The 24,931-nt window shown below is 44.6% G+C and overlaps 3 protein-coding genes across 3 annotated transcripts; all 3 read left to right on the top strand.

Annotated features, from left to right (window-relative positions):
- The first annotated feature begins 361 nt into the window (after positions 1-361).
- Positions 362-11,002, top strand: LOC128275168 (uncharacterized). The gene is made up of 5 exons (XM_053013579.1): positions 362-468; positions 573-626; positions 1,121-2,569; positions 2,656-3,033; positions 4,253-11,002. Exons 1-5 carry the CDS (start codon positions 405-407, stop codon positions 5,926-5,928), a joined length of 3,621 nt encoding a protein of 1,206 aa, XP_052869539.1. The 5' UTR covers positions 362-404; the 3' UTR covers positions 5,929-11,002.
- Positions 10,914-12,108, top strand: LOC128270093 (uncharacterized; the record flags this gene model as incomplete). Its single annotated transcript, XM_053007499.1, has 1 exon — positions 10,914-12,108. A coding segment is annotated over one exon (831 nt), but the record flags the coding sequence as incomplete, so codon positions are not given.
- A 6,553-nt stretch (positions 12,109-18,661) lies between these two features.
- On the top strand, positions 18,662-24,632 carry LOC128275314 (nucleolin-like). Its single transcript, XM_053013777.1, has 5 exons — positions 18,662-18,872; positions 20,099-20,380; positions 20,780-21,535; positions 21,623-22,360; positions 22,442-24,632. The coding sequence occupies exons 1-5, from the start codon at positions 18,842-18,844 to the stop codon at positions 22,951-22,953; spliced, it is 2,319 nt and encodes a 772-aa protein (XP_052869737.1). The 5' UTR covers positions 18,662-18,841; the 3' UTR covers positions 22,954-24,632.
- The last annotated feature ends 299 nt before the right edge of the window (positions 24,633-24,931 follow it).

The raw sequence follows: 24,931 nt of genomic DNA, 5'->3' as shown, positions 1-24,931 counted from the left end.
CAGATGATTTGATTCAGATGGTTGATTTGATGCAAAGTGCGTTTGAGGGTGATTTTAATTATTTTTCTATTTTCCGTTTTTAATACCACTACCAACTTTTTAATATCAACTACCATTACTCCAGAGATTTTACCTGTCCGAATGTCCGACACTAGCGCCGCTGTAAAATCGAAGCTTCGTTAAAATCGTAGTTTCGTTAAAATCTTAGCTTCGGTAAAATCGTAGCTTTTCCGCTCATTTGTTCGCCTCTTGCGGAGTGTGCTGCATCGTGTCGTCGTTTCTTCTCGGATTTTTAACAGTGAAAAGAGCTGACCTAAGTTTTCTAACCTTGGAATTAAAAAACAAGTGCAGTGAAGTGAACGATTATTCGAAACGTACTTTTAGAAGCGACCAATTAAAAACCTATGATGACTGAAACCGAGAAGAATGCCGTAGTCGCAACCGCGGAAGCAGAAGCTGAAGCCGAGGGTGAGTTTCACGCTTTTTTCTTTTTTTGCTTCTCTGAAAATGTGTGAAAAATACCCCTGAAAACGTCTTTACCTATAATATTATTTGCGTTTCCCATTTCCCAGAAACTACCAATGCCGATAATGATGGAAATGAGGGAGAAACTCAAAAGGACAATGGTAAGCAAAGATTTTCACTTGCTTTGAACTTTATCATATAGCATGCAGTAAAAATGGCGGCGGCCTTGTTCGCGTAGCGCTAGCGCTGCGCTGTGGGTAGAATAATTCAAGATGGCGGTGCCAGTGACGCCGCTTACTCTTCTCATGATGAAATACCTAAATCGTCAATTTTTTTTTGATCGACTGCTTCGAATGATACAGCTTATGTGTGATTTAGTTGAAAACAAGTGGTAATTTTTCGATTTTTTAATCAATTTTGATAATCTTCGTTTATTTGGCATGGGATCATGATCTAATTTCATGGAAGCGTAAAAACTAACGCTGTCCTCGGAGAAATAAAGTGTGTAAATTCTAACGCAAAATATTTTTATCCAAACTCCATGGTTTGTAATGATTATGGATTTTGGGTTGTTCGAAGGAATGCAACATTATAGAGGGATTATTATATGTAAAAAAAAATACCAACACTTGTGTGGGATGTTTCTGCTTTTCAGAGCACCAACGTAAAATTAACGTCGGGAACTTACCCAAGGATGTTACTGAACAGCAGCTTAGGGATCACTTTGCCGGTCACGAGATAGAGCGCGTTGATATTTATCACTATCTACGCAACACGCTGGCACTGTTGCTGTTTAAGGATAAGAACAGCGCCCAGAAGGCGATCGATGAGAAGGATGGGACAATGTTGAACGAGCGTCGTTTGCGCATTCACATGGAGTACATCACGATTCGTTACACGAAGAAGGATGTTATTGTGATGGTCGTCGACGATGACATGACCGAGGAAAAGCTCTATGATCTTGTGAAGGAACACAGCGAAGTGACGCAGGTATTCATCTTTCATCCGCTGGGATACGTGCATCTTGGCAAGGATGCCGATAAAACCGCCGTGCTGGAGAAGTTGAATTCTTCCGGATTGAAGGCTTACGACGTGAACGGACGCGATCAGAACCAGCACGTTGATTTGTGGCGTGCGGCCAAACTGTTCTTCCGCAACCGCAACCGTGTGCAGCTGCTGAATGTTCCGCAGAAATGGGTCGAGGATACTGAGGAGCTGAAGAAAGCTTGCTCAGAGGCCGGCACCATTACGGAGGCGGTGGCTAACAACGTAAACCAATCATCGTCGAACTATTACGCGCGGATCTTCTATGAAACGGAGGAGCAGGCGCAAAAGGCGGCCGAACTGCTGAATGGCAAAGTGTTCGACGGAAAGCGCATCCACGCCTTGCACCTGTCATCCGCTCTGTTGCCGAACTATAAAACATCCGTCTACTTGACGTCACTCGACCGTTCCGTTACCGAGGAGCAAGTGTTCGATCACTTCAAACAGTATGGCGATATCGATTTCGTGAATCGACGTAACTGTGGAGATAATGCGATCATCTGCTTCAAGTCCGAAGAGGCAGTAGAGAAGGCACTTGCCTGCACCACGTTCCCGGCCCCAACCGAAGCCAACAAGGAAGCTACCAAACCGATCACGGTGAAGAAATATGATGGTCCTTTGGTGTTGCGCGTGGCTGCCGTGAAGCGAAAGGCTACGGCGCGCCCAACTGACGGAAAACCACGCGATGGACGCTCGCAGCGTGGCGGTGAGGGTGACAAGTCGCTCAAAGAAACTCTGTTCAAGCTACAGACGCTGTATCCAGTGTACGTGTCTAACATCCCGTTCAGCTGCCCATCACACGTGCTGAAAGAGTTCTTTTCGGCACATGACGGCGAGGTAAAGTTCATCTTTTCACCGCAGCATTTGGCCTACCGGCTAAGCGCCCCGCAGCCGGTTAAAACAGCCATGATTTACTACACGCGCCGCAACGATGCTCTGAATGCGACCAAAATGTTTGACAAAAAAGTGCTTAACAACCACCATCTGTACGTGCTGCCCGGACGTGCCGATTCGTTCTTCAACCAGCAGAAAACCCTCAAGCTTTCCAAAATCAACGAATGTAAGTAACACGCGGGACGATCGAATCGAGTAAGTTTGAAATCTAATCTTTGTCCCTATTCTTCTCTGCTCCTTCCTTTTCTGTAGCCCTGTCGGAGGATGCCATTTTCCGCAAGATGCGCCCATTAGGTAAAGTTGTACGATTGACGAAAAAGAGTCGTTCGGTGGCATTCGTTGAGTTTGTCGACGCTGCCGATGTTGAAAAAATTCTGAAGATGAAACAAGACGAGCTGCCGGTCAGTTGTGTCTTTTCGAAGATCACAAAAGACCTCAGCCGCCGCCTGTACAATGAATCTGATCCTCGCATTCTTGGCACCATCGTTCGGCTGTTGCGCCGCAACCCGAAAATGCTGAACAAGACGACCGGGGCAGGGCCGCTCATGGGCACCAATAATAGTCCTCATGCTGCCGGAGGTCCCGGTCCGTTCCACGGTGGCAAGCGTCCCCGAATCAGTGGTCCACCTGGTAAGCACTCTTTGTTTATTTCTCACACAAACTTATTTGATTCATGCCCATTGAAACCCCGACTTAAATATCTGCATCTTTAGCAGATTTATTTCCCATCACACTTAGTACTGGTAACATATCAACACATGTTGTGTTTAGTATTGTATATGTTAATATCACCTATTTATCTACATTTACTATTCCACCCATTCGATTATTTGGTTATCGCAATCAAAAATGCTACTTAACTATCAACAAAGTGATCAGAAGGAGCTAAATACAAAATAACTTAGGTACTTAATGAATTTGATTTGATTTATTGGCCCTTTGATCGAAAAGAGACCAGCGAAACGTTTTAATTTCGTTTGTTGAACTTTAAATCAATATTTGCCACATGTGTCTGGAGTACTAAACCTTCGGTTGAGTTTTTTTTATTTCATATCACTTGAATTGGTTTGAATGTTTATAAGAACACAAATCAATGAGCGGGGACACCTTATTTGCTGAACTCGGAGTGAATGGATTAATATAGCACCAAAAGTGTGTCAAGCATTAATAACAAAATAGTACGAAAAATGTGATGGTAGTAGTGTCCTACTGGCTTATTCTAAAAAAATGGCCAAATTATGAACAAAATGGTAGAAGACTTAAATTTTCCAACTTTTGTTTCTGGCACACCACATTAATAGAAATCCAAGATTAACATAATTTTAAGTCCAATGTTTCAGCAAACGATTTAGTTAAACCTTTTTGTAGAATAGAGTATTTCTGTTACTTTCTAAACTGTAAAACATAATGAATGGCTCTTGACAATCGTGTGAAAAAGGAAAACGAACAACGGTAGATACATTTTCCTTAATTTTTCGCTCAGTTTTTGAATACTGTAGCCAAGCCCATTCTGTGCCCGTGACAGAATTGAGTTAATATTTTTTCTTTAGTGGTGTAACATAGAACCGCGAATTACAAGGCCAAATAGTGACAAAACTGTTTTTGTTGTTGTTGCACGAAGCCGCACGAATCGTCAAGAGTTCAAAGATTATGTGCGGTTGGAGAAATGCAGCCAAATCATTTGGTTTTAAAACATTCCTCTCCATAATACAGTACAGGTGCGGTCCCCACAGACCTACCACCATCTCGAGATTACTGTACCCTAACGAGAATAAGAGACTTGTTGGATTTCATTGGCAATTTTTCTCTTTCTTTTTCTTCCCCATAAACTTTCCCATCTCTTTTGCAGGTTTCGGAAATCCACCTCACTTCAATCCCAATAACGGTGGCAATAATATGAATAACAACCAAGCTATTCAAGACCTTTTACGGTTGGCATTTATGTCCGGCAAGAACGTAGGCGAAAGCTTGGCGGCCGGTGGTGGCGGTGGTGGCAATCAGGGCCACAACCGCGGCGGTAATTCGTTCAACTCCGTCGACCCACCAATTTCCAACCAAGGCGGCGGTAACAATAGTGGCAACGCCTTTGGTGGTGGTGACGGTGGCTTCGGCGCCGGTGGCGGTGGTGGCCGCAATCTGAACAACCGTCAAAACAACTCGAACTTCCGCGGCGGCAACCGCAACAACCAGAACTCTAACGTCGGTGGCAATCGTGGCCTCGGCGGTGTTGGTGGCAATATCAACAGTAGCAACACTACCGGGAACAATAATTTCGGCAACAACCAGAACCCGAACAGTGGTGGCCCCCGTGGTGGCGGTGGTGGCAGTGGTGCCGCCGGCGGTTCCGTAGGTGGTGGCGGTGGTCTTATGAACAACCGCAACAACATGAACAACCGTAACAATAACCAAAATATGAACAAACGTGGAGGAGGAAATATGCAGCAACAGTCGCCGTTGCAGGGTACGGTTGTTGGAGTTGCTTCGGGAGGCAACCAAAACAACAATAGCAACAACAACAATAAGGGAGGCATGCGGGGCAATAACCAGGCCCAGGGTCTCGCTAGTGGTGGAATGGGCGGTAGTGGAGGAGCTGGTGGCAATATGGCTATGGTGAATCGTCCGAACAATATGGGCGGCGGGGGTAACCGGAACAATCAGAACCGCAACAACAACTACAACGACAACAACTCGTTCGGTGGTGGTAGTATGGGCGGTGGTAACAACAATAGTGGGTTTGGAGGAGTTGGTGGTGGCAACAACTTCTCGAATGACAACTTCGGTCGCAACAATGATAACAATTTTTCCAACGACAACTTTGGCGGTGGTCGCAACGACAGTTTTTCGAACGATACCAATTTTGGCGGCGGCCGTAACAACTTTGGCAACCGTGGCAATAACGACAACTTTGGCGGCAACCGTAATGACAACTTTGGTAACAACAGAAACGACAACTTTGGTGGCGGCGGCGGAAACTCCAATTTTGGAGGAGGTGCCAGCTCGTACGGCGGCGGCGCCGGCGGTAGTGGCAGTGGTGGTAGTCGCTTTAACAACGACAGCGATGGTCTTTTCGGTGGCAACAATGTGGGTGCGGCGGGTGGCAGCAACACTTTTAATAGTGGCATGAACAGCCGAGGCAACAACTCGTCCAACAATCGCTTTAGCGATGATAATGTTGGCGCTAATTTTGGCGGCGGTGGCAACAGCAACCGTGGCGGCAACAACTACAACGATAACAGTAGTTTCGGTAACAACAACCGCGGAAACAACCAAAAACCGCAGTCACTGTTCAATCTGGGCGGTGGTGGGGGTTCCATCGGCTCCGCTAATTCCAATATGTCGTACAATAATTTCGGCGGAAACTCCAATTCTGGCAATGCCTTCCGCAACAACGACAACAACAGCGGCGGCGGAGGCGGTAAAAGCTGGACCAGTAATAACAGCGGCCTCGGAGGAGGTGGCCGGTCCAACAATAATCAGGACAACATCGGTCGTTTGGCCGGAAGCCTGTTTAGCCGCCGGTTTTAAGTACCTAAAGCCGGCTTTGCTTACTTGATGTAATGACCGAAGAGAAAGGAACACCACATGCGTACCAAGTGTGCGCGCCGTGGCAGTAGACAGGTTTTCAAAGCATAACGAGATCGGTTGTAGAATCATACCAGTATGTAATTACTTGCATAAGTTTTCACCATCTTTTTATTACCCACCAATATCCAGCCCAGCACATCCTTCGGGAGGAGCGGGTCAGAAGGGCGCAAAGCATCAGAATGGAAGTTTAATAGTATAGACAGAACAGGATTTTATGTTTGCGATGATTGCGATGCGTGGTGTCCACTAACCTGTGCGATCTATACTACAGTAGGCTTTAATTTATTACTTTACCTTTGACGACTTCCGAGTTCGTCCTTATTTTATGCTCAAATCTGTCATCTATAGGCCTCCAAAACAAGGGTTTTCCTCTCTTTGGACGCAGTAGGCAGAGAGAGCTCTTGTTTTCGTGCAAAAATGGCGCTTTAACGTTTTAAACAATGTAAATGATATACTTAAAGCGCAATTAGCGAGGAACGACATACCACAAAATACTGATTACGTCTCAGTTCGTGTACACCTAGCGTAGAGACATGTCAACCTTTTCCTCTTACATTGACCACAAAATGTATACATCCGAGGAAGGAACATGTGCTAAACAGATGCGATGACACGTAAATCATAAACTCTAGTTGTTAAGATGAATAAATTTAGAGCGATAACTATCAACACAACAAACTAAGCAGAATCAGGATTGTAGGTAGGGGAAACCGACACCGATAAGAAGCGTAAATAGTGAACAATACATGTACGCGTTCGTGCACAACAAACCTTCGTTCATGACTAGAAGCATAGAAGCTCTATTGCTACGCCAGTTGGTGAATTGTGTAGCCGAAACTGTTTCCTAAAACCACGCAGGAGCTATTTTGCTACAACAGTGACCAGCGTGTGTGTGTGCATGCTGGCTTGAACATAATTTCGTCAATGGATCGCAAGACGACCATTCAACCGTACGTGGGTTGCACTTACGCTGAAATACGGTGGCTTCAATTAGCTTGGGAACGTGGCGCATGTTCTTTCAAAAGTAATTGAAAATTTATCCTGATTGGAGGAAGAGCCGTGCCTCAATTTTTTTTTGCAACTCTATTCCATTCGATGTTACACCAACAAAAGCTTGTAGCATTTACTATATGTTTTCTCTAAATAGTTATAATCGAGAATGATTGACCACAGATGTTGTTGATATTAAACCAAATATTAAACAACTTCTGTCCAGTTAACAGTAATTTGCTTTTTTGCGGGAACGATCGCAAAGAAATGAGCACATACAGGCTCAAGTTGATTTAAGTTTTGTAAAACAAAATGTACCAACTGTCGAATCACGGCACGCGCGCCGCGTTCTATCTAAAGCATGATTTCTCTTCTCTCCAGACTCAGCTTCAGTAGCGCATGAAACAACGTTTCGTATAAAAGTACACCTTTCCTCACTTGGTATGAGACGAGGAAATGGAATAAGAGTTTGAAAAAGATAAATTTAGAAGTTTATTATAAACTAGTATTTCAACTCTTCTTTTACTGACGACTTTTTCACACACAATTTGCGCTTCCCGTGGCATATGTTTTGCAAGCCGGTAAGAAAATTATCATAGAAGAGATATCCTGAATGTGCAGCAATTAGGTCGCCGTGTTAGCAAAAGAGCAGATACATGTGAAGCATTTGTTTTTAATTACCGCAAAACGTTGGAAGATGACTACAACACCTGCACGAATGGCTCGTAAATGTTTTAGCTGTAAGTTTGTGGTAGCCAATATTGAACTTTGACAGGCTGCAACTAAATCTTTGTCCCTTATTGCGCACGCATAGACTGAGAATTATCGAAATGTTTCGCATAAAACAATGACTCAGTCTTAGAGAACTTCCAGTGGATTTGTATGTCACTTGGCACCTTCGAATGCATAACTATAACGATACTAAATAAAATCTTACAAAACCAACCATTATCTGTACCTGGTTATGATTGTCTAGTTATATTTTCGTAAAAACAGACAATGCATTGGGAATTTGTATAATACTTCCTATTTCCTCTTTACAGTACAAACCAAGACATAACTCCACTGATGAAATTCTGCAAGGTGCAACGCCATGCCACACTACGTGTGCTCTTCAGTACTTGAATAAGTAGTACAGTCCTAACGCACCGACGACCGTATGCTAGCCTTGGGAGAGCATTTTTATATTTAAAGTAGGGTACTTGGATTAGTACTGGTGCTTCACAGGAGAACCTTAGCCTGGCATGATGTCTTGCCGTGAGCTTTACTTCGAACACATTCGCAGAATCGTTGCGTCATCACGCTTGGGAAAGCAATCAATCGCAAGGACACAATCACACCACAGGAGAGCTGCTCATATGAATATGTACGTCTGTTTGGCCGGAGGCGCGAGTTTTATCTTTTCTGCACAGCAAAGCTAGTTCCGCCACCGGCTCAGGAGAAAAACAACCCGGACCGGGAACCAAATTAATCGCAGTCAATGCCACAAAATAAGCGCTTTGTCGAATTTTGTATCGCAGGGCGATTAGTGGTCTCCCGAATGTCAAGGCCACGATGCTACCGCAAGGATGAAAAGCCAGAGCATAACTATATCCCCCCTCACTATGAGCACAGAAAGTTTTCGTGCATTACGTTTGAGTAAGTACACCTACCTATTCGCATCCTACACTAGAGAGCATATTAAAGTGGTCCGTTTTCTCGGCCTGCCGAGCCTGCGGTGGAGGACGGCATCACAATGTTCGCGCACTCATAGTGCAGAAACGGCAAAATCCGATCATAAAGCCATCCACCTTATCGGCAAATGTTTGATGGACTTAGTGATACGGTGGATGCTATTAGTCATTGATTCGGTTTTTGTTATAAATTAATGACATTATCTTTCTTATGTTACGGGGGTCGGTTTATTGGTAACAGGATCAACAACCGTGCTAGTCCGTTCTGCCAGAGTACTAGGACAGCATTGGTAACAAGATGGCATTACGAGGAGTCACTACAAATGCTTACGAGGAAGTGCTGGGCTTATCATACCCGCCGTATTCACCCAAGTTTCATGGGCTGTTGGTGATAGATGGCATTAAAAGTGAAGCATTGCATTGAACAACGCTAAAAGTGGCAGAAAATTACAAAATTTCGTAAAAAACGTAAACCTCTGGACGGTTACTGAAGTTGGTTTCTCACAACACACAGTATTGAACGAGAACTGTGGCCCAAATACCAGCGCTTCTAAAACGTTCTCGTTGCCCAACGCTGAACGTTCAATTCCAAGGCATATTATGGCGTAGTGATTGCAACAACAACGAAATACTTGAATGCTGCGTCCTGACCCGGCCTATTTCTCCGGTTGCTGCTACGTCACCTGCTCAGCCCTGGAGCTGGAGTTAGTAAGAACCAACACGCCGTAGACAGATTGCTATGCAGTAGCTGCAGTACATACGAAATTCCCCGGAAGAGGTCGCCAGACCGTGATCAAAGCGAACAAAGACGCAAAGGGGTTTTCAACCTTAAAGATGCCTCAAGCATCGTGACCAATGTGCTATCCGATATCATCGGGAATGTAAGTAAAGTTGCCCACAATACGTTTGCATGACTTCGTAAGGGCACTAATCCTAAAGCTTCTCGCCTACAGGTTTACCAAGTATTTGCACTTCGTAAATCTCTTCTCCTCATCTATATGATTGTGTTTCTTCTTGTACTATTATTGTTACGACCCGGTTCAAACGGCCGATTAAAGAAAGTATTCGAATCCTGTTGCAAATAGACATCCACAACACACAAGGGCTAGAAAATCGTCGCGAAACGCGATTCATAGTGGTGTTCACACATGTGTTGGCTTTCATCAATAATTGATTAGGCATCGGGTTGCCGGAAACATGAACCTCAGTATTTTTATATCTACAAACAGTTTTGTACCAATTTGACGTCAGCTGACATTATTTTGTAGAATTAACGAACGTTATTTCTGTTACGAACAGTTCACTACTCACGTATCTTTGATCTTACTTTTAGTGTCCCGAGATTCTACGATGAAAAAAGCTCCTCAGGGAGTGTTTGTCAACAAAGGTGTTTTTACTAAATGACTACTAACTTAAACTTCCTCCCAAAAGCACACATGCAGCAGTTTGCGGCGGAGAGGCGGAGAGTCTTCGGCGGGGTAACTATAAGGGCTATCAAATAACGTGAATTGTAACATCAAATAATTTATTGCTTCATTGTTTCGTAATAATTTCGCTCTGCTCACAAATGTAAACGAAAGATTCCAATGTGTTTCGATTCACAGAAATCGATACGATTCCGTGTAACTGTTTACGCGGTGCAAACAAAATGTGATAAACTCGTATATTAGTAATTAGATAACTCGCGGATAGTGTGTGCCAGTTGTTGGTGTGAATGAATTGGTTATTGAAGAGATCGATCCACCCGAATAACATTTGCGGGTGGATTGGTCGAAGGATGTTTAATAAAACTGTCCAAATGTGCCCAGCAGCATCCATCCCCGGTGGTAGTAGCCAAAGAACGATACGTGTCATAGCAAAACACAAAACCGTGGAGGGACGCAGAGGATCGATGTTCAAAAACGATTGCTCGTCAGGGCCATTTCGAACATCGTGCTCGGCCCCAATTCTGTTTAGTTGTTTTAACACACCCCTCTATGCACTCGGAGATGGTAACCACCGGGAACTTGCTGTTGTGCCGTTTGACTCAAATCAAAATTATACTGACTTTCATTTCCTCTTTTCTATTACATTTTTCCACCGCTCCGTCATTTATTACGTAACGCGGATGGCGATCGATGTCCGTCCGCTCTGGTCTGTACTCTTTGGGGTTTCGTTCCTTCGCTTGCTGGTCTGTTATTCGTTCCACCACACGCGGGTACACCCATCGGTTTCTTCCGGTTCTCTGTGGCTCTCGGCACTCCGGTGTTACGGTGATGTTGTTTGTATTACTCCGCTTGCACGCGAATCGGTGGTGACGCGTTAAAAGACACCTTCGACGATGAACGGTACTATCAGGCGATCACACCTACACCGGCCCTGTCCGTGCCGGCCACCATACAAGCCGTGGCCCCGGCTACTGCGGCCACGACGGTTATTGCCAGCGACAACAGCTTCCAATCGGAGTACATACCGGTTCCGCGAGACGAGCGATACGAGTTCGCGGCAAGCATGATGCCCCGTGACACGCGCATGTACGACACCAGTGGGCTTGTATCGTCGGCTGCGGTGGCGGCCGTCGTTGCCGATACGGGATCGGGCAGCTTGTCCAGCAACCCGCTCGTGCCGGTGTATCGCGGTGACGAGCGGCACTACTACCCGGTCGTCAGCACCATCACCAGTTCATACCTGCTCGACAACCGGCAGTACGAGCAATCGCTCAATTCGCCTTCGATGATGCACGACCGGCTCTACCAGCCAACCACGCACACCATCACCAGTGGCATGCTGTACAACGAACGATCACACTACGAAACGGCCAGTGGCAATATTGCGGCCATTACCGCTGTCGGCGGAAGCGGCGGGCATGGCGGTGGCGGACCTCATCCGTCCCATCTAGCCGGTCTGTCGAATAGTGGTCCCGAGTGCCATGCAGTTGATATCATGATGCGATCGGATGCCACGTCCGTGGCAACAGCAGCCACCGTTGCCGGCATTGAGCACGCAGAGGCATCGTGGAGGGCGGAAATGATGGAACGGCAGGACGAAATTGACCGACAGTATCTGGTGTTGTTACCGCGCGAGGATAAAATAGAACCACAGGATGATCTCTGAGTCGACCAATTTGGTCGTTCACTCCGTGTTCCATCTGATCCCTTTTCGCGACACTAGGCGACACACAGTCTAGTGTAATGTCCCAAACCACACGTCCGTCGGGAATGCGCCTGCGGGAGCGAAAAAAAACGAGCGGTAAAGTGATCTTCCAACACGATGGTGTCCGGTGCCACAGACATTGCCTTACTTCTTCCAACTTAAACGATACTAGAGTTAGTGCTGAATGAAGAACATTGCCGAACGAAGAAAATGCACGTGAAAAATACTAACCTCGGAGGGAGCGCCTACAGGAATACGAGAGGTGTAAGAAAATGAAGAGCCACACTGCTTATTAACTCGGGCGAAAATAGCGTACAGTTTTCGTTTTGCCTCAAAAAGAACCCTTTCACAAATTTCCTTTTTTTTATACCTCACGTTCATTTAAACCATCCTTTTACTATCTCCTATAATACACCCCATAAATTGTCATCATTATGTTAACAGCAGATTAGTCTTGTCTTCAGTGTGTTTTTTCAATGATAATTCAGAACCAACTCGTGTTCTTTCTTTACTTAGTGTCCATTATTACACCATAGCTACTTTTGATACGCAAAGGAAATGAGACGTGTAAAGAGTCAGCGTAAGGTTAGAAAGAAATGTGGCAAGTTATAGACGATGTTCTACCAAATGATCGTACTACTCGAATCAGACGGATAGTGTGATTCATTCTTTCATGGCTTTAAAGACACAACGAGAACAACAACATTAACTATGATAGTAGGATGTCCCTTGGATGATGTAGCGTTAACCAGAGAGTAGTGTGTGGCGAAGACGAAAGCATACAAAACAGAAGCTACACTAATATTAAATCTATTCTAAATCGTAACTTTAAGGTATATAAGCAATTGCGCAATGATTAAAGAAATGAACAGTAACATAAAGATTGATAGAAATAGTAAGCAATGAGGAAACAAAACACCCGTTTGTACGTTGATTGTTTTTGGAGATTTTCCTTTGTTTTTTTGTATAACAGTTCATTAGGACAATAACTATGAAGCATAGAGGATGAAAACGAGAGAAAGAGAAAAGTATGGGCAACCAGTTTCTTATTGAACATGAATTATATACCCAAATCGATGATGCTATAGCATTACGATTGCCGCAACGAGGTGCAGAAACGAAGGGAAAGATTAAAAAAAAACTATACCTAGCGTGTTCTTGGTAGTGACAGTTCGAATAAATCAAACTAAACACAACTTCTAATACCCTATATAAAATCAAGGCTAACAACAGATAGACTCTAGACATGTAACACTAGTGAACACTTGTTATCAACTTTAGAAAGACAGCAGCATAGGGAGCGAAACGAACATGCGGCCACGGGCGGCCAAATTTCAAAAAACCAGAAACGAAGCGTATGTTGAGAATTTATATTGAAAACAATAACTGGCCTTAAACGTATATAAATATACACATATATACTATATTTACAAAACAACGAATCAAATAGTGCTCACTATTTAGGAGACGATTCGACGAGTTGTGTCCTGAGATCACGCGCAAAAAACGAAAGGATTTCGAAAGGAGTCTGGGAGAAGAGCAGACGAGTCTATGGTGCTGTAGCATCAGAGCCGCTCAGCCGTTGGCGAATTGTGAAAGCATTGCTGTAAAAACTAAATACCACGCTCCAACAGAATGGAAGCAATTTGTACATAAGATATATACGACTCTCTAGCAAGTTGGCGTTCACAACGCGCGCACCGATCCTGGATCGGCACACACAATTGTACTGTGTTTTGAGCAAGAATTTCTTTATATACCAAATTTACCTACTTATGAAATGTTTCTGATTAAAATTCAATTGTAGATAAACACAGACGCCTAACAGTGTTACCAAATTCTTACTGACCCTTAACACCACTCACTATTCGAATAGATTACTAACACAATTACAGCTACTACTAATGATGCTCTACTATTGCTATCACCAATCTTCATTATTCCAGTTATGACGGTGCGAACGACCTAATAATGTTACTCAAATATTCAAATCAACTTCCCAGAAGGCACATAAAACAGTTAATGACGGTTAAAATATGTTGCTAACCACACGAACTCAAAACTCTTTTATATGTTGATTCCTTTCATATGCATCCAAGCACCAGTCAGGTTTAAAACGATAAGTTCTATCGACAGGTTGCTAGAAACATTGAACCCGTACACTAGTTAAAGGGCGTTTGCTACGGTTCCTACCCGGCTGGCCTTATGATGAAAGTTGCGACAAAACTTATCATTACTGTTTTCTATGCGTCACATTGATTTGTAATGTTAGACATGTTTAAAAACATGATTCACTTCGCGACACTTACAGTAGCGCAAGCAAGCCTTACCGACAATGATCGGCCACCCTATGGGCTGTGTTACTAATATGCACGCTGAAATCATATACTACCATTTAGGATTGGCATTATTGCGCTGTTAGAAATCTTCAGACACCAAAAAATCGTAAGATCTTTTTCCATTTGCTATCATAATTGGTATATGAGATTTTAATTTGTTGCATTCTTTGTATTTTGGCTATCTGTACGCAATCTCAAAATGAAACGACTAAATGCCACGCGATTTAAAAATACAGTAAAATAATTTACGATCAAACGACAGTAAAACGAAAACTATTTCTGTTGTCACTAACCAGACATCGTCTTGCTCAGTTCAGTTCAGTAGTGTCGATTCCCGCTTGTGTTAGTTTCGGATAATAGTATGTTGACCGAGAGGCTTCATTAATATACATTTCTTTCGCGGACAGAATGGTACCGTGGAAAACCGTGTGGTAAAAGTAATAACACTATAAAAAGTGCCAGTAACATCAACACATTATGAAGGTTGAACGTTGACGCGAGTATAGAGGCAAACTTCGACCAGTTCAAGCCAACCAGCAGCGGTGACGATGGCGCTTCGTCAGCATCCATTCATCCATGGGCAATTCATAAATGCGTTATCGAAACTAGTAGTGATATTTAGAAGAATGTATAACAAATTAATACTTTATATACCGTAAAACAATACATGATAGGATATCTTATGATATACATGATAGCGAACGAAGCGAGTTAAAACAGGAGCGCAGCACCAGGTGAAGGATAATCGTTATATGAACACAGGAAAGACGAAAGGAATAAAAAAACATAAATACGCCTTCCAATATTCAATAAGCAGCTGACGTTAGATTTTTATAGGATATAGAAATTAATACAAAACTGTAGTTTTCGATAGTGTTGACTTCTGAGATTGAAGAAGTACTGATACAAATTTGCTTACTATTGTACCCCATAAAAAAGTATATATATATATATACGTATAACTGACAAAAATCCCATTTCGGCGAGGTGCAGAAAAACTCGAACGTAAAATGTGTCCTATTAGTATGAAAAGGATAAGCAATGCCCGTGGCGATAATGAAAAAAGCAATAAATTTATATACCGTACACTATTTGGGTGGTGGCCGGGAGAGAACACGTTCAAAATCAAAAAGCCAATAGATTAGAGTTAAAGTAGTAGCAAGTTACCTTCAAAACAAAAACAAAATATATTTACCAACGAACCCAGCCAATACTGATCAAGCGATAATAATTCACAAAACACTATCCGAGTAAAGTAAAGAACGAATCAAACGAACAAACAGCAAATACGTATTTCGCCAAAACACCGAACTTTAGTACTCACTGGATACCTCAGCGATGAACGCCGTTGACGAAATTGTCACACGACGAAAGACTTGATACAGACCGAGGCCAGTCAATACAAAAAACCAGTTGAAGGATTTTTTCTTGAAAATAATTTGATGATTTGAACGATAGTTTAACGATTGTTTTGGGTGGACATTACGGAATCGAAGAGAAGGGTAATTTCTATTACAAAAAAACGGCTGGAAGTTAGTGAAATCGAAAAGTGTCGGGTAGGAACATTAAATTTCTTATGGTTTGGTGAGGTACTTCGGGATATGTTAGGAATCATAAAAAAAAAACCCAACCCGATCATCCTACAAAGTCCTTAAATTAGTTTGCGGTGACGATTTTACCCGGAGAAGGGTGCGCCTTCATTCGCTTAAAACAGTCATAAAACACGTTGGAACGGTGTGGGTAAAGGCATATATCGCGACACTATGGAACACGATGGCCGTCTGCTAAAATGGGTCAATTTTGAGTGGTGCACGAAAGCTATAGAAAAAGGTTCGCACGTGTGATAGAAAATAAATTTAAACAGAAAATGCGACCAGGCATAATTAACAGAAATAAACTCGAAGGCCGGCCGACGATAACCGACGATATTATAGTCAATTAAACAATGTAACGCGAGAGTGTGGAAGACACGCACAGGTCACTGGACAAAGCATCGTCTCCTCCTGATTTAGTGCGGGTGAACATGGTTAGCGGAAGCCTAGTATCCACTCTCAGAACTATTGGTGCAAAATATACACTTTTTCAAACATAACATTCGTAAGGTAGCAAAGTCAAAAAATTGGTACGATTAGGTAGCAAAGGCCAAGCGAAAGGTTGTTATAATTCGCGGGGCCGCATTAAACTCTACGACCAACCGGTTCCGGCGTACTTGTAGCGCGCTGATCATGCATCACATACGTGCCAACCAACATACTTACCTACATGATCCAAGTAAACGGCGGAACCGGTATTGGCTAAAGGATCAACCCAAAGTACCAGGGATAGAAACTGAGTATAATTGGAGCCGCAGCATTCGGTTTTTGCCTGCCTTTGGTTGCCTGTCCGATAATGTTAATGGCTCTTCCTTCCCATGTGATGGCAATTGCATCCGCTTCCTCTTAATCGGTACTTGAGTCCTGTTACATAGAGCATAGAGCATGATGGGCAATCAATTGATTGTTTCATTGATTACACTTTGGTTGTTTTAGAACGATCACTTCATGGATCCAGCATCTGAGACTTACTGTCCCATCAGCCAGATTTTGCAATGCAATTCGAGCATAAAGCACGCGATTTAAATATTGGAATTATTTGAACTTTTGAAACACTTCCCCCACTTCAATCGAGGGTGCAATTTGATTGAAATATATTGGTTCGTCCCATCGTACATTCGATGATCATTTTCAGTAATACTGCGGATTGAATTCCGAACATTGTTTTGCCTTTTTGGGTGGCCCCATGAACTACTTGTGCACTGTACGAATATCGGATGTACGCAGTAGCATGATCACAGTGATAAGACGCAACGCAGAATAACCGAAGTGGGCATACCAAAATTGCCATTCAGCCACAAGCGAACATGAGGAAAATTGTACTTGTCGTAAAACATAAAAAGTGCCTTTTGAATGTATTGTTATTAGAACTTTTTAGCACTGATCCTTTGTCGATCGGTTGTAACCAACATCGTCGATATCGTCGCCGTCAAGCTTTTCTGCAAAATCGTTAATCACCGGCCTTCGGCAGTACTGCTACACATTAGCGCGCAACCACAGTTTTCCCGTTTGGTTAGTTCAACTTCTCGTAAGTTTGTCTGCACTGTGTGGTCCGTTCGTTTGGTTTGCCTTCGTTTAAAAGACACGTTTTCCGCTATTCTTCATATTTGATATAATTCGTTTCATATGTTTCTGAGCAAGAGGTTTCATCGGCAAGGCGATACCAAACGATCCTGAACTAAATGGACACCAACAACCGGTCACGGTTAGAAATGTAATGAAGTGTGCTTGTTATTTAGTTTTATTTACATGAACGTTTCAGTTAGTTGAAAAAAAGTAGCATGAATTTAAACTTTTGCTTACGTAGGGATGAGTAGTGGAGCTCTCGAGATGACTACGATGGTCAGTCCGCGTTGGTAGTCGGCGAGCAAGCGATCGTCAGCGATCTACTATACAAATGCACAAAAAAAAATCAAGACAGAAAACGGTGGGAAAATGCAGAAAAAAAACTGTAAAAATATGCAAACCAGTATATTTCTAACGTTGCTTTATTCTCTTTCTCTCTTACAATATTGTTGCTCTACATCTCTAATGAGAAAACTATGCGTTCAAACGTTGCTTCAACTAGAAGAAAAATCATAAACCGAAGGAAAATGGTAAAAGTTAAAAAATATTAAACTGTGTGGAAATTCCATCGAAAGATCATCAAAATTTGTACTTTCTACAACTTCTCTCACATTATTTTCTGTAATCTGCTTTCAACTCTCCTACTATAGACAATTCAGCTAGCGTTAGTCTGTCTAATAACAATTATAAATAAAGCAAAGATGAAAAGAGTCACAAAAGACTTACGCACTGTCGCTCTACGCATTATTGTACTCCTGCATATTGTATGATTTCTTTATGCTACTGCTACATTAAAACATGATTGAAAACTACTCGTCTCGGGTTTTTGTCTTTTAAATCGCGCGTTGAGTTAAATAAATAAGTGTACGGTATGTAAAAGCCAAGCATAAGATTGCTTTGTTCAGAGACCGTTATGAAAGTAGTTATGGCAGTCCACATAAAACGATTTTTTTTTCGGTGGGTAAGTAGTTGGCGCTGGAACACGATCAATAGCGAGTGTTTAATCCGTCGCGAAAAAGAGGACGGTAACATAGCGAAACCTTGGGCACGGATAAAGGCAAAACAAAGGACAATGGTTTGCCAGTGAAATCTTTACCCATCCATTTAATTCGAACAACCGTAAACATTGACAGCATGTTTGCCGGCATCGAAGATCATCGGCCACTCATTCGCTTTCGCTCTCGCAACAGCAAAGTAAAGGGGCAAGAATCGGGTTAGCGAATCTGTTACCTAGCCGTGAGAGGGTAGACTACGCACAACCCGGTCTCCACAATGCTGTCAGTGGCGCGTCGGAATAAAACTGGCGGCCATGGTGAATACGACCGACAGACCGAGTCAGAGAGAAGAGAAGCGCCTATGCCGGGCTAAGAGGTGTCAAAACGGTGAAGCGTACGCATCGCATTTTCGACGTTCGTTGTTTGATTGAAAATTGTGCTAGAAGTGAAAATCTTATCGCTTTGGTGGCAGTGAACATATAAAAACAGTGCACGGACCATCCACCAAGCCGTCGGCCCCGTTATTCATTGCATACGACCGAAGAGTGTATCACAAAGTGTTAAAAATGGCTGAAAATTCTTCAACGATGAAAGCTGGTGAGTAAGCGGGCTGGCGTGCGTAGCGCTGCCCGATGAAACGAGGGCTTCTGCTCCGCAGGACGGTGGAAAATGTGGCCTACAGCTCGGCCGAAGCAGCAGTCGCAGCTTTGTGAGGCAATTTTATTAGTTTAGTGGGAAGCATAACCATTTCGTCACGATTCGACGAACCTGCTCCAGTCGCGGGTCGCTTTGCCGTGAAGGACGCGGCGTAACCGAGAAAAAACATGGCGTCGGCACGATTTCAGAGACCAGAGACCAGAGCTGACAAACTAACCCATTAAATGATCGACTATCGCTGAATCGTATCCAGAATATTCTTTCGATTCTCCCTTACGCCCTATCGATCCCTTTTCCGTCATCCTCCATGTCCCCGGAAATCTTGCCGGTGTGTTGCAAGGGCCTGGCTCGGATTCGGCTCGGGGTGTTTGAACAATGGCGGTGGTGAAAAGAACAACTCCCTCGCACACACACACAATCACACAAGCTACATACGTAAAGAACGGATACCAGAAAGCGCATGCCTCACTGGCAAAGAGGCAAGCAAAAAAAAGCATGAGTGCCGCCGCAGCTGCCGGTGTGTGCGTGAAATCGAAGCAAGCTGCTCAGCGCAAAAGCGGCCATCAAACAACGCTACCGAACCGGTTCGGTGCCGGGCCAAACATTCGAGCTTGCCGTCGTTCTACCAATCACAATCACTCTCTCTCTCATCCCCAAAATGCAGCTATGAATTCCAAATTTTTGAATTGTTCAATTTCAGAGTACAGCCTTCAGACCACGATTGGCAGCGGCGGGCTCGACGGACGTGTTCACCCAGAAATATTGCCACCATTTCCACATTTTGGAGCTAATAAACTTGTTAACTTTTTGCTATTTCGTTCGGGTGGTAATTGTCTTTACTGCCCTGCGCCCGTCTGCCTGGCCGCCTGCGTTGCTCTCATGGTAAACAGAAATGAGGAAAAGCGTCCCCTTGGTCGTTGATTTTGATTTGCGTACTTCAAACATAAAAAAAACACTATTTTAATATTACTGTTGACCTAGCCAGCCGTGCACCGGAACGCTAGCGCGTTGTTTCCGTCGCGCGCTTTGAAGCTTTGTTTCACGATCCTTCGATACTCGACATCGGAGTGGCAGAAATGGAACTGAACTTCTCGTCGTCCCCGATTATGATATGCCGTGTTTTATTTTTCTTCTGCATGGTCTCTCTGTGCCTGTTCTGTTTTCAGACAACAAGAAAAAGTTGAACGTTGGCAATCTGCCAAACGATGTCACCGAGGAGGAACTGCGGGAGCATTTTGCGGACCATCCGGTTGAAAGTGTGGAAATTTTCCACTACAAAACCTACACCTTAGCCCTGTTGCTCTTCAAAGATAAGGAGACGGCAACGAAGGCTCTCAAGGAGAAAGAAAACTCTGTCTTCCGCGGACGTCGGCTGCGTATGCACCTTGAGTACATCGTCATTTGTCACATGAAGAAGGATGTCTTCGTGTATGTTGTTGACAATGAGAGTAAGTTTTTGCTATCAACACAATTTTTTTTTCTCTCTTCACTGCTCAGTCTCTTATACCTCGATTGTTCGATAGTAGTTTTTTGTTGTTGTTGGTTGTTGTTGCTGTTGTTTTCCGCGCCGGGCGGCGCGCCCAGGCCCCTCCCGTCGCGGGCCCACCCTTGCGGGGTGCTGCGCCTGGTGCTGGGGACGGTGCGCGCGCTCCGTGTCACGGTTGGGACATGCAACCGGCCCGCTGTCGCCTTACGTTGGTTTCTATTTTTCTTTCTCTTTCTCTCTCTTTATTCCATCCACTAATTCCACGCGCATCTCGTGCCTTGGGTGTGATTGTGATGATGATGATGATGATGATGACAATGACGATGATGATTGTTGTTTTATGGGCGATGAACATGTGTAGATGTTACCGAGGAAGATGTTTACGAGAAGTTCAAAGATCTGGCCAAGCTTCAGTCGGTGGTTTTGTTCCATCCGCTTGCCTACGTGACTTGCACCAGTCCGGAGGACAAGGAGGAAGCGGCGAAGAAGATCGCCGAGGCCGGCATTAACGTGTTCGAATGTAACGGACACGATCAGAACCAGCACATTGACGTGCTGCGGGCTGCCAAGTTGTTCTTCCGCAATTTGAACCGCGTCCAGATGTACAACATTCCCGAGAGCTGGGTCACCTCCCAGGACGATTTGAAGAAGGCCGTTGAGGGCACTGGTACCGTGACGGAGGTGCGCGTCACGACCGGAAATTTTGGCCCGGCCGCGCAGGTTTTCTACGAGACGGCCGATGAGGCGAAAGTCGCTGCTGAGAAATTGAACCAGCAGCTTTTCGAGGGCAAGCGCATCCACGCGCACCACGTGATTGCGACGATGCTACCGAACTACCGGACGAGCGTGTACATCGAGCAGCTGGACAAGTCCGTCACCGAGGAAACGCTGTACGATCACTTCCGACAGTACGGCGAGATCGACTTCGTCAATCGGCGTAAGTTTGGTGACGACCACGGGCTCGTCTGTTTCAAGGAAGCCAGTGCCGTCGAGCGGGCCCTCGAGTGCACCGTTTTGCCGCTACCGAAGAAAGAAACCGAAAGCACCGAGTCGACGTCGTCGGCCCCGGTCGAAACTGAGAAGACGATTGTCGTGAAGAAGTACGATGGTCCCTTGGGTAAGTGAAAAAACCGATCGCAGAACGTCCGAGCGTTCACCGCACGATCCTCGTCGGCGCACTACAAACGATTTTCCTCTTTCACAGTACTGGACATCAAGTTGCCCCAGATCAAGAAGGGGGTTACGACCGAAGAAACCGAAGAGCAAAAGCAGCGCCCGCCGCCGACACCACTCGCCAAACTGTGGCCCATCTACGTCGCCAACTTGCCGTACAAGGCGGACAAGCGTGAGATCAAGCAGTACTTTTCCAGCTACGGTGGCCACATTAAGTTCATCTTCTCGCCGAACATCCCAACGTACAAGCAGAGCCAAACCTCGATGGTGATGGCTGCGCTGATCTACTTCGCGCGCCGCGAGCAAGCTAACGAAGCCATTAAGGCGTTCAACGGCAAACACTTCCAGAGCAAGTGTCTTCACGTGTTCCCCGGTCGCAAGGACACTTACTTTGACACCGAAAAGTCCATAAAGGTGGTGCGCCTGAACATTGCCGTCACCGAGGAGAAGCTGTTCGAAAAGTTCCGCAAGTTCGGTTTCATCGAGTGCGTGGTGAAGAAGGATCGCACAACGGCATACATCGAGTTCCGCGACAAGGAGATCACTGAAAAAGTACTGAAGCTGGATGAAAAGCAGCGCCCAGTGCGCTGCAACGTCGAACCGGTTACGGGCAAGATCAACAAGAAGATCTTTAAGGAAAACGATGAGAAAATTTCCCTCGCCATGCAGGAAATCATCGACAAGAACCCGGCCGTGCTGGAGAACGTTTCGTCCGATCGCTCGAGTGGTCCGCCACCGCTGAAGCGCGGCCGTTTCAGCGGACCAGCCAGTAAGTATACCCATTGTTGTGGAGACAAAAAATCTTCCGGTCGATTGCTCATGGCGCATATTATTATTACTTTCTCCCCAGACTTTGGCATGCAGGGTCCGCGCAATCAGTTCAACCCGAACAATGGGGGCGACTTCAGCAACCCACAAGTCATCCAGGATCTACTCCGGTTGGCTTTCATCTCGGGCAAGAATCTCGGCGAAGGGTTGGCCATCAGTGGCAACAGCAACCCGTTCAACAGTGGCGATCCACCGCTAGCGAACCTGAACAACGGTTTCGGTACCGGTGGCAATCGGAACACCTTCAACAACTCAAACAGCGGAAACTTTGGTGGCTCCTCCAACAACGGCGGTGGCGGTAACATGGGCGGTGGTAACCGGGGCGGTAACATGGGCGGCGTCAATCGCAACTTTGGTCAGAATATCGGCGGTGGTGGCGGCATTGGCGGTGGCGGCTTCCGCAACAACTTGGGCGGTAATTTCGGTGGCAAGCGGTTCAACGGATCACAACAGACGAATCGCATGGGACAAAACAACCGCCAGGGTGGCGGGGGCGGCGGTGGCGGTGGCAACAACCAGAACCGGCGGTTCTAAAGGTAGTTGCTTTTGCAACCACACACAACACATACAACATAACAACAAAACAACAAAAACGACACGACAGAAACGCGCGTCACTACTAGTCGCAGAAGGAAGCTGCTGCAAGACGCGCACACCGTACTAATCGACGTGACAAGACCCCCATCCCGACAGTGACGTAATTTTTTTTCTTCTTTTCTCTGCACGTGAGGAACGTTCGCGGCCGGATGTGCACGTAAAATGCAACACTTTTTGCGCCGTTTTACAGTAGCCGGGGGCCTACTAGACCACCGCATCTTGCCTACATAAAGATCGGGCGAAGGCTAGCCGCGGATGCTATGTTCGTCAAACGCCAATGGAGCCTGGAGTTTTGTAGGTGAGGCGTTGCTAGTAGGCCACTTTATACAGTAGGTAAAGGAGCCGCCCTGAATATTACTGAAGACAATACCTTGAGGTGTAGTTGCCACATGTTTGATGTTCGATTTTAGACTCCATGCAATTTGTCCATTGTCGATGCGAATTGTATTAAGACGATTTTCGTAATTTTTAGGTTAATTTTTTTTATAATCATGATTGATTTATAACACATCATTTAATGTAATTATTATCACTTACCGCAGCAATAGTGGTATTTGGAGAGGAGCGCGCTGTACGTGGAAACGCATGTTTCATATTCTTTAGCGTCAAGCTCTTTTGTACCTCTTTTTCCTCGTTTATTCAGTAATTGTGGCGCGAACGAACGAGCTCCATTCGCATTTTTTGTCCCCCTTTTTGGCGTAAAACTTCATTCGATATAGCGTATATCCTGTCGAAAAGAATGATTTTATACGTTTTCTTTGTATACAGTTTTGTTGAAATATATAGCCCACGAAGTTTTAACAAAAAACAGCACCATGCATTTGGCCCGTTGGTCGAATTGATCCCAAATCTTTCGCTTCAAAGCCCAATAGTGTATGCCGGTAGCGTGGCAACCGTTTCAACGATTGTATGTGTCTCTTGTATTCGTGCAACTTAGACACAACTGTAGGCATGCACCATGCTGAAAGTGGTCCGTTGTCAAGTCGTTTTCAAATACTAAGAGCCGTTCTGAATGGGTACGGCATAACACCGGCTCTGGCAACTAATAATGCTTACAATAAATATCTTCAAGAGTTTTACCAGCTTGTGGCATAATAACTGTGTGCATTACGGTATGGGAAACAAGTGTAAAGCGATCTTCGTAAAGCAACAAACTTCACGAGAGTATTGGAGCGGAGCGGAGAACCTTTTCTGTGTTTTTTTAGGGTAATAGAAGATTTTTCGAAAGTTGTGGGCACCAGGCGATGAAAATTACGTTCGATTAGAAGCCATTCGGTTCTCACCTATATCTACTTATCCCCTACTTGATAGAGTGTAACACGCAACGAACGCTGACGTTGAATGTAAGCTACTAATAATCGTGTGCAGTATAGTGAACCACGGCACGTTACGTGGAGGATCGTTTTGGATCATCATGTATGGAGAAGTGCGATCACCGCGGGGAACCGTTGTTTCGAGTTTCCAGGCGGAGAACACAGCGTAGAATGCGTTGTTTGTTTTCGTAATTTCTCGATCGATCTTAGATCATCCACAATTTAAAAAAAAACATTCAAGAGCTGCACTCAGCGGCCAAACATTATAACCCGTAGCATTGCAGCAACAGTAATGAGAGAATAGCGTAATAACATATTGATATAGACGTGTTTTTAATGTGGGGCATTACACGAGACACTAGGTGGGACACTTGTTTTTTGCTGTAGTTCGTACGAACCGAAACGAAGACTACAAATAATTGGAAACCACAACCAGAGACACGACGTAACTGAATGTTGATATGATTGATTCTAATTGTATACATCGTTTGGTGATTCAACCAGTGGCGCGCAGTAAAGCCTACATCTTTCGCTCTTACCCTTTCAGGAGGGAGCGCACACACTCCAGTGAAACGTTGTTGGCGCCCATATTTTCTGTGCCA

The sequence above is a fragment of the Anopheles cruzii genome, chromosome 3, assembly GCF_943734635.1.
Source record: "Anopheles cruzii chromosome 3, idAnoCruzAS_RS32_06, whole genome shotgun sequence".
NCBI lineage: Eukaryota > Metazoa > Arthropoda > Insecta > Diptera > Culicidae > Anopheles > Anopheles cruzii.
This window is presented reverse-complemented; position numbering and strand designations above follow the sequence as displayed.

What these genes read in the sequence shown, in the direction of transcription:
- LOC128275168 (XM_053013579.1), top strand. Translation starts at nt 405, where the DNA reads ATGATGACTGAAACCGAGAAGAATGCCGTAGTCGCAACCGCGGAAGCA. An exon ending in AGAAACTCAAAAGGACAATG is followed by an intron (nt 627 to 1,120) that starts GTAAGCAAAGAT and finishes TCTGCTTTTCAG; the next exon opens with AGCACCAACGTAAAATTAAC. An exon ending in GCTTTCCAAAATCAACGAAT is followed by an intron (nt 2,570 to 2,655) that starts GTAAGTAACACG and finishes CCTTTTCTGTAG; the next exon opens with CCCTGTCGGAGGATGCCATT.
- LOC128275314 (XM_053013777.1), top strand. Translation starts at nt 18,842, where the DNA reads ATGGCTGAAAATTCTTCAACGATGAAAGCTG. An exon ending in TTCTTCAACGATGAAAGCTG is followed by an intron (nt 18,873 to 20,098) that starts GTGAGTAAGCGG and finishes TTCTGTTTTCAG; the next exon opens with ACAACAAGAAAAAGTTGAAC. An exon ending in CCGTTTCAGCGGACCAGCCA is followed by an intron (nt 22,361 to 22,441) that starts GTAAGTATACCC and finishes CTTTCTCCCCAG; the next exon opens with ACTTTGGCATGCAGGGTCCG.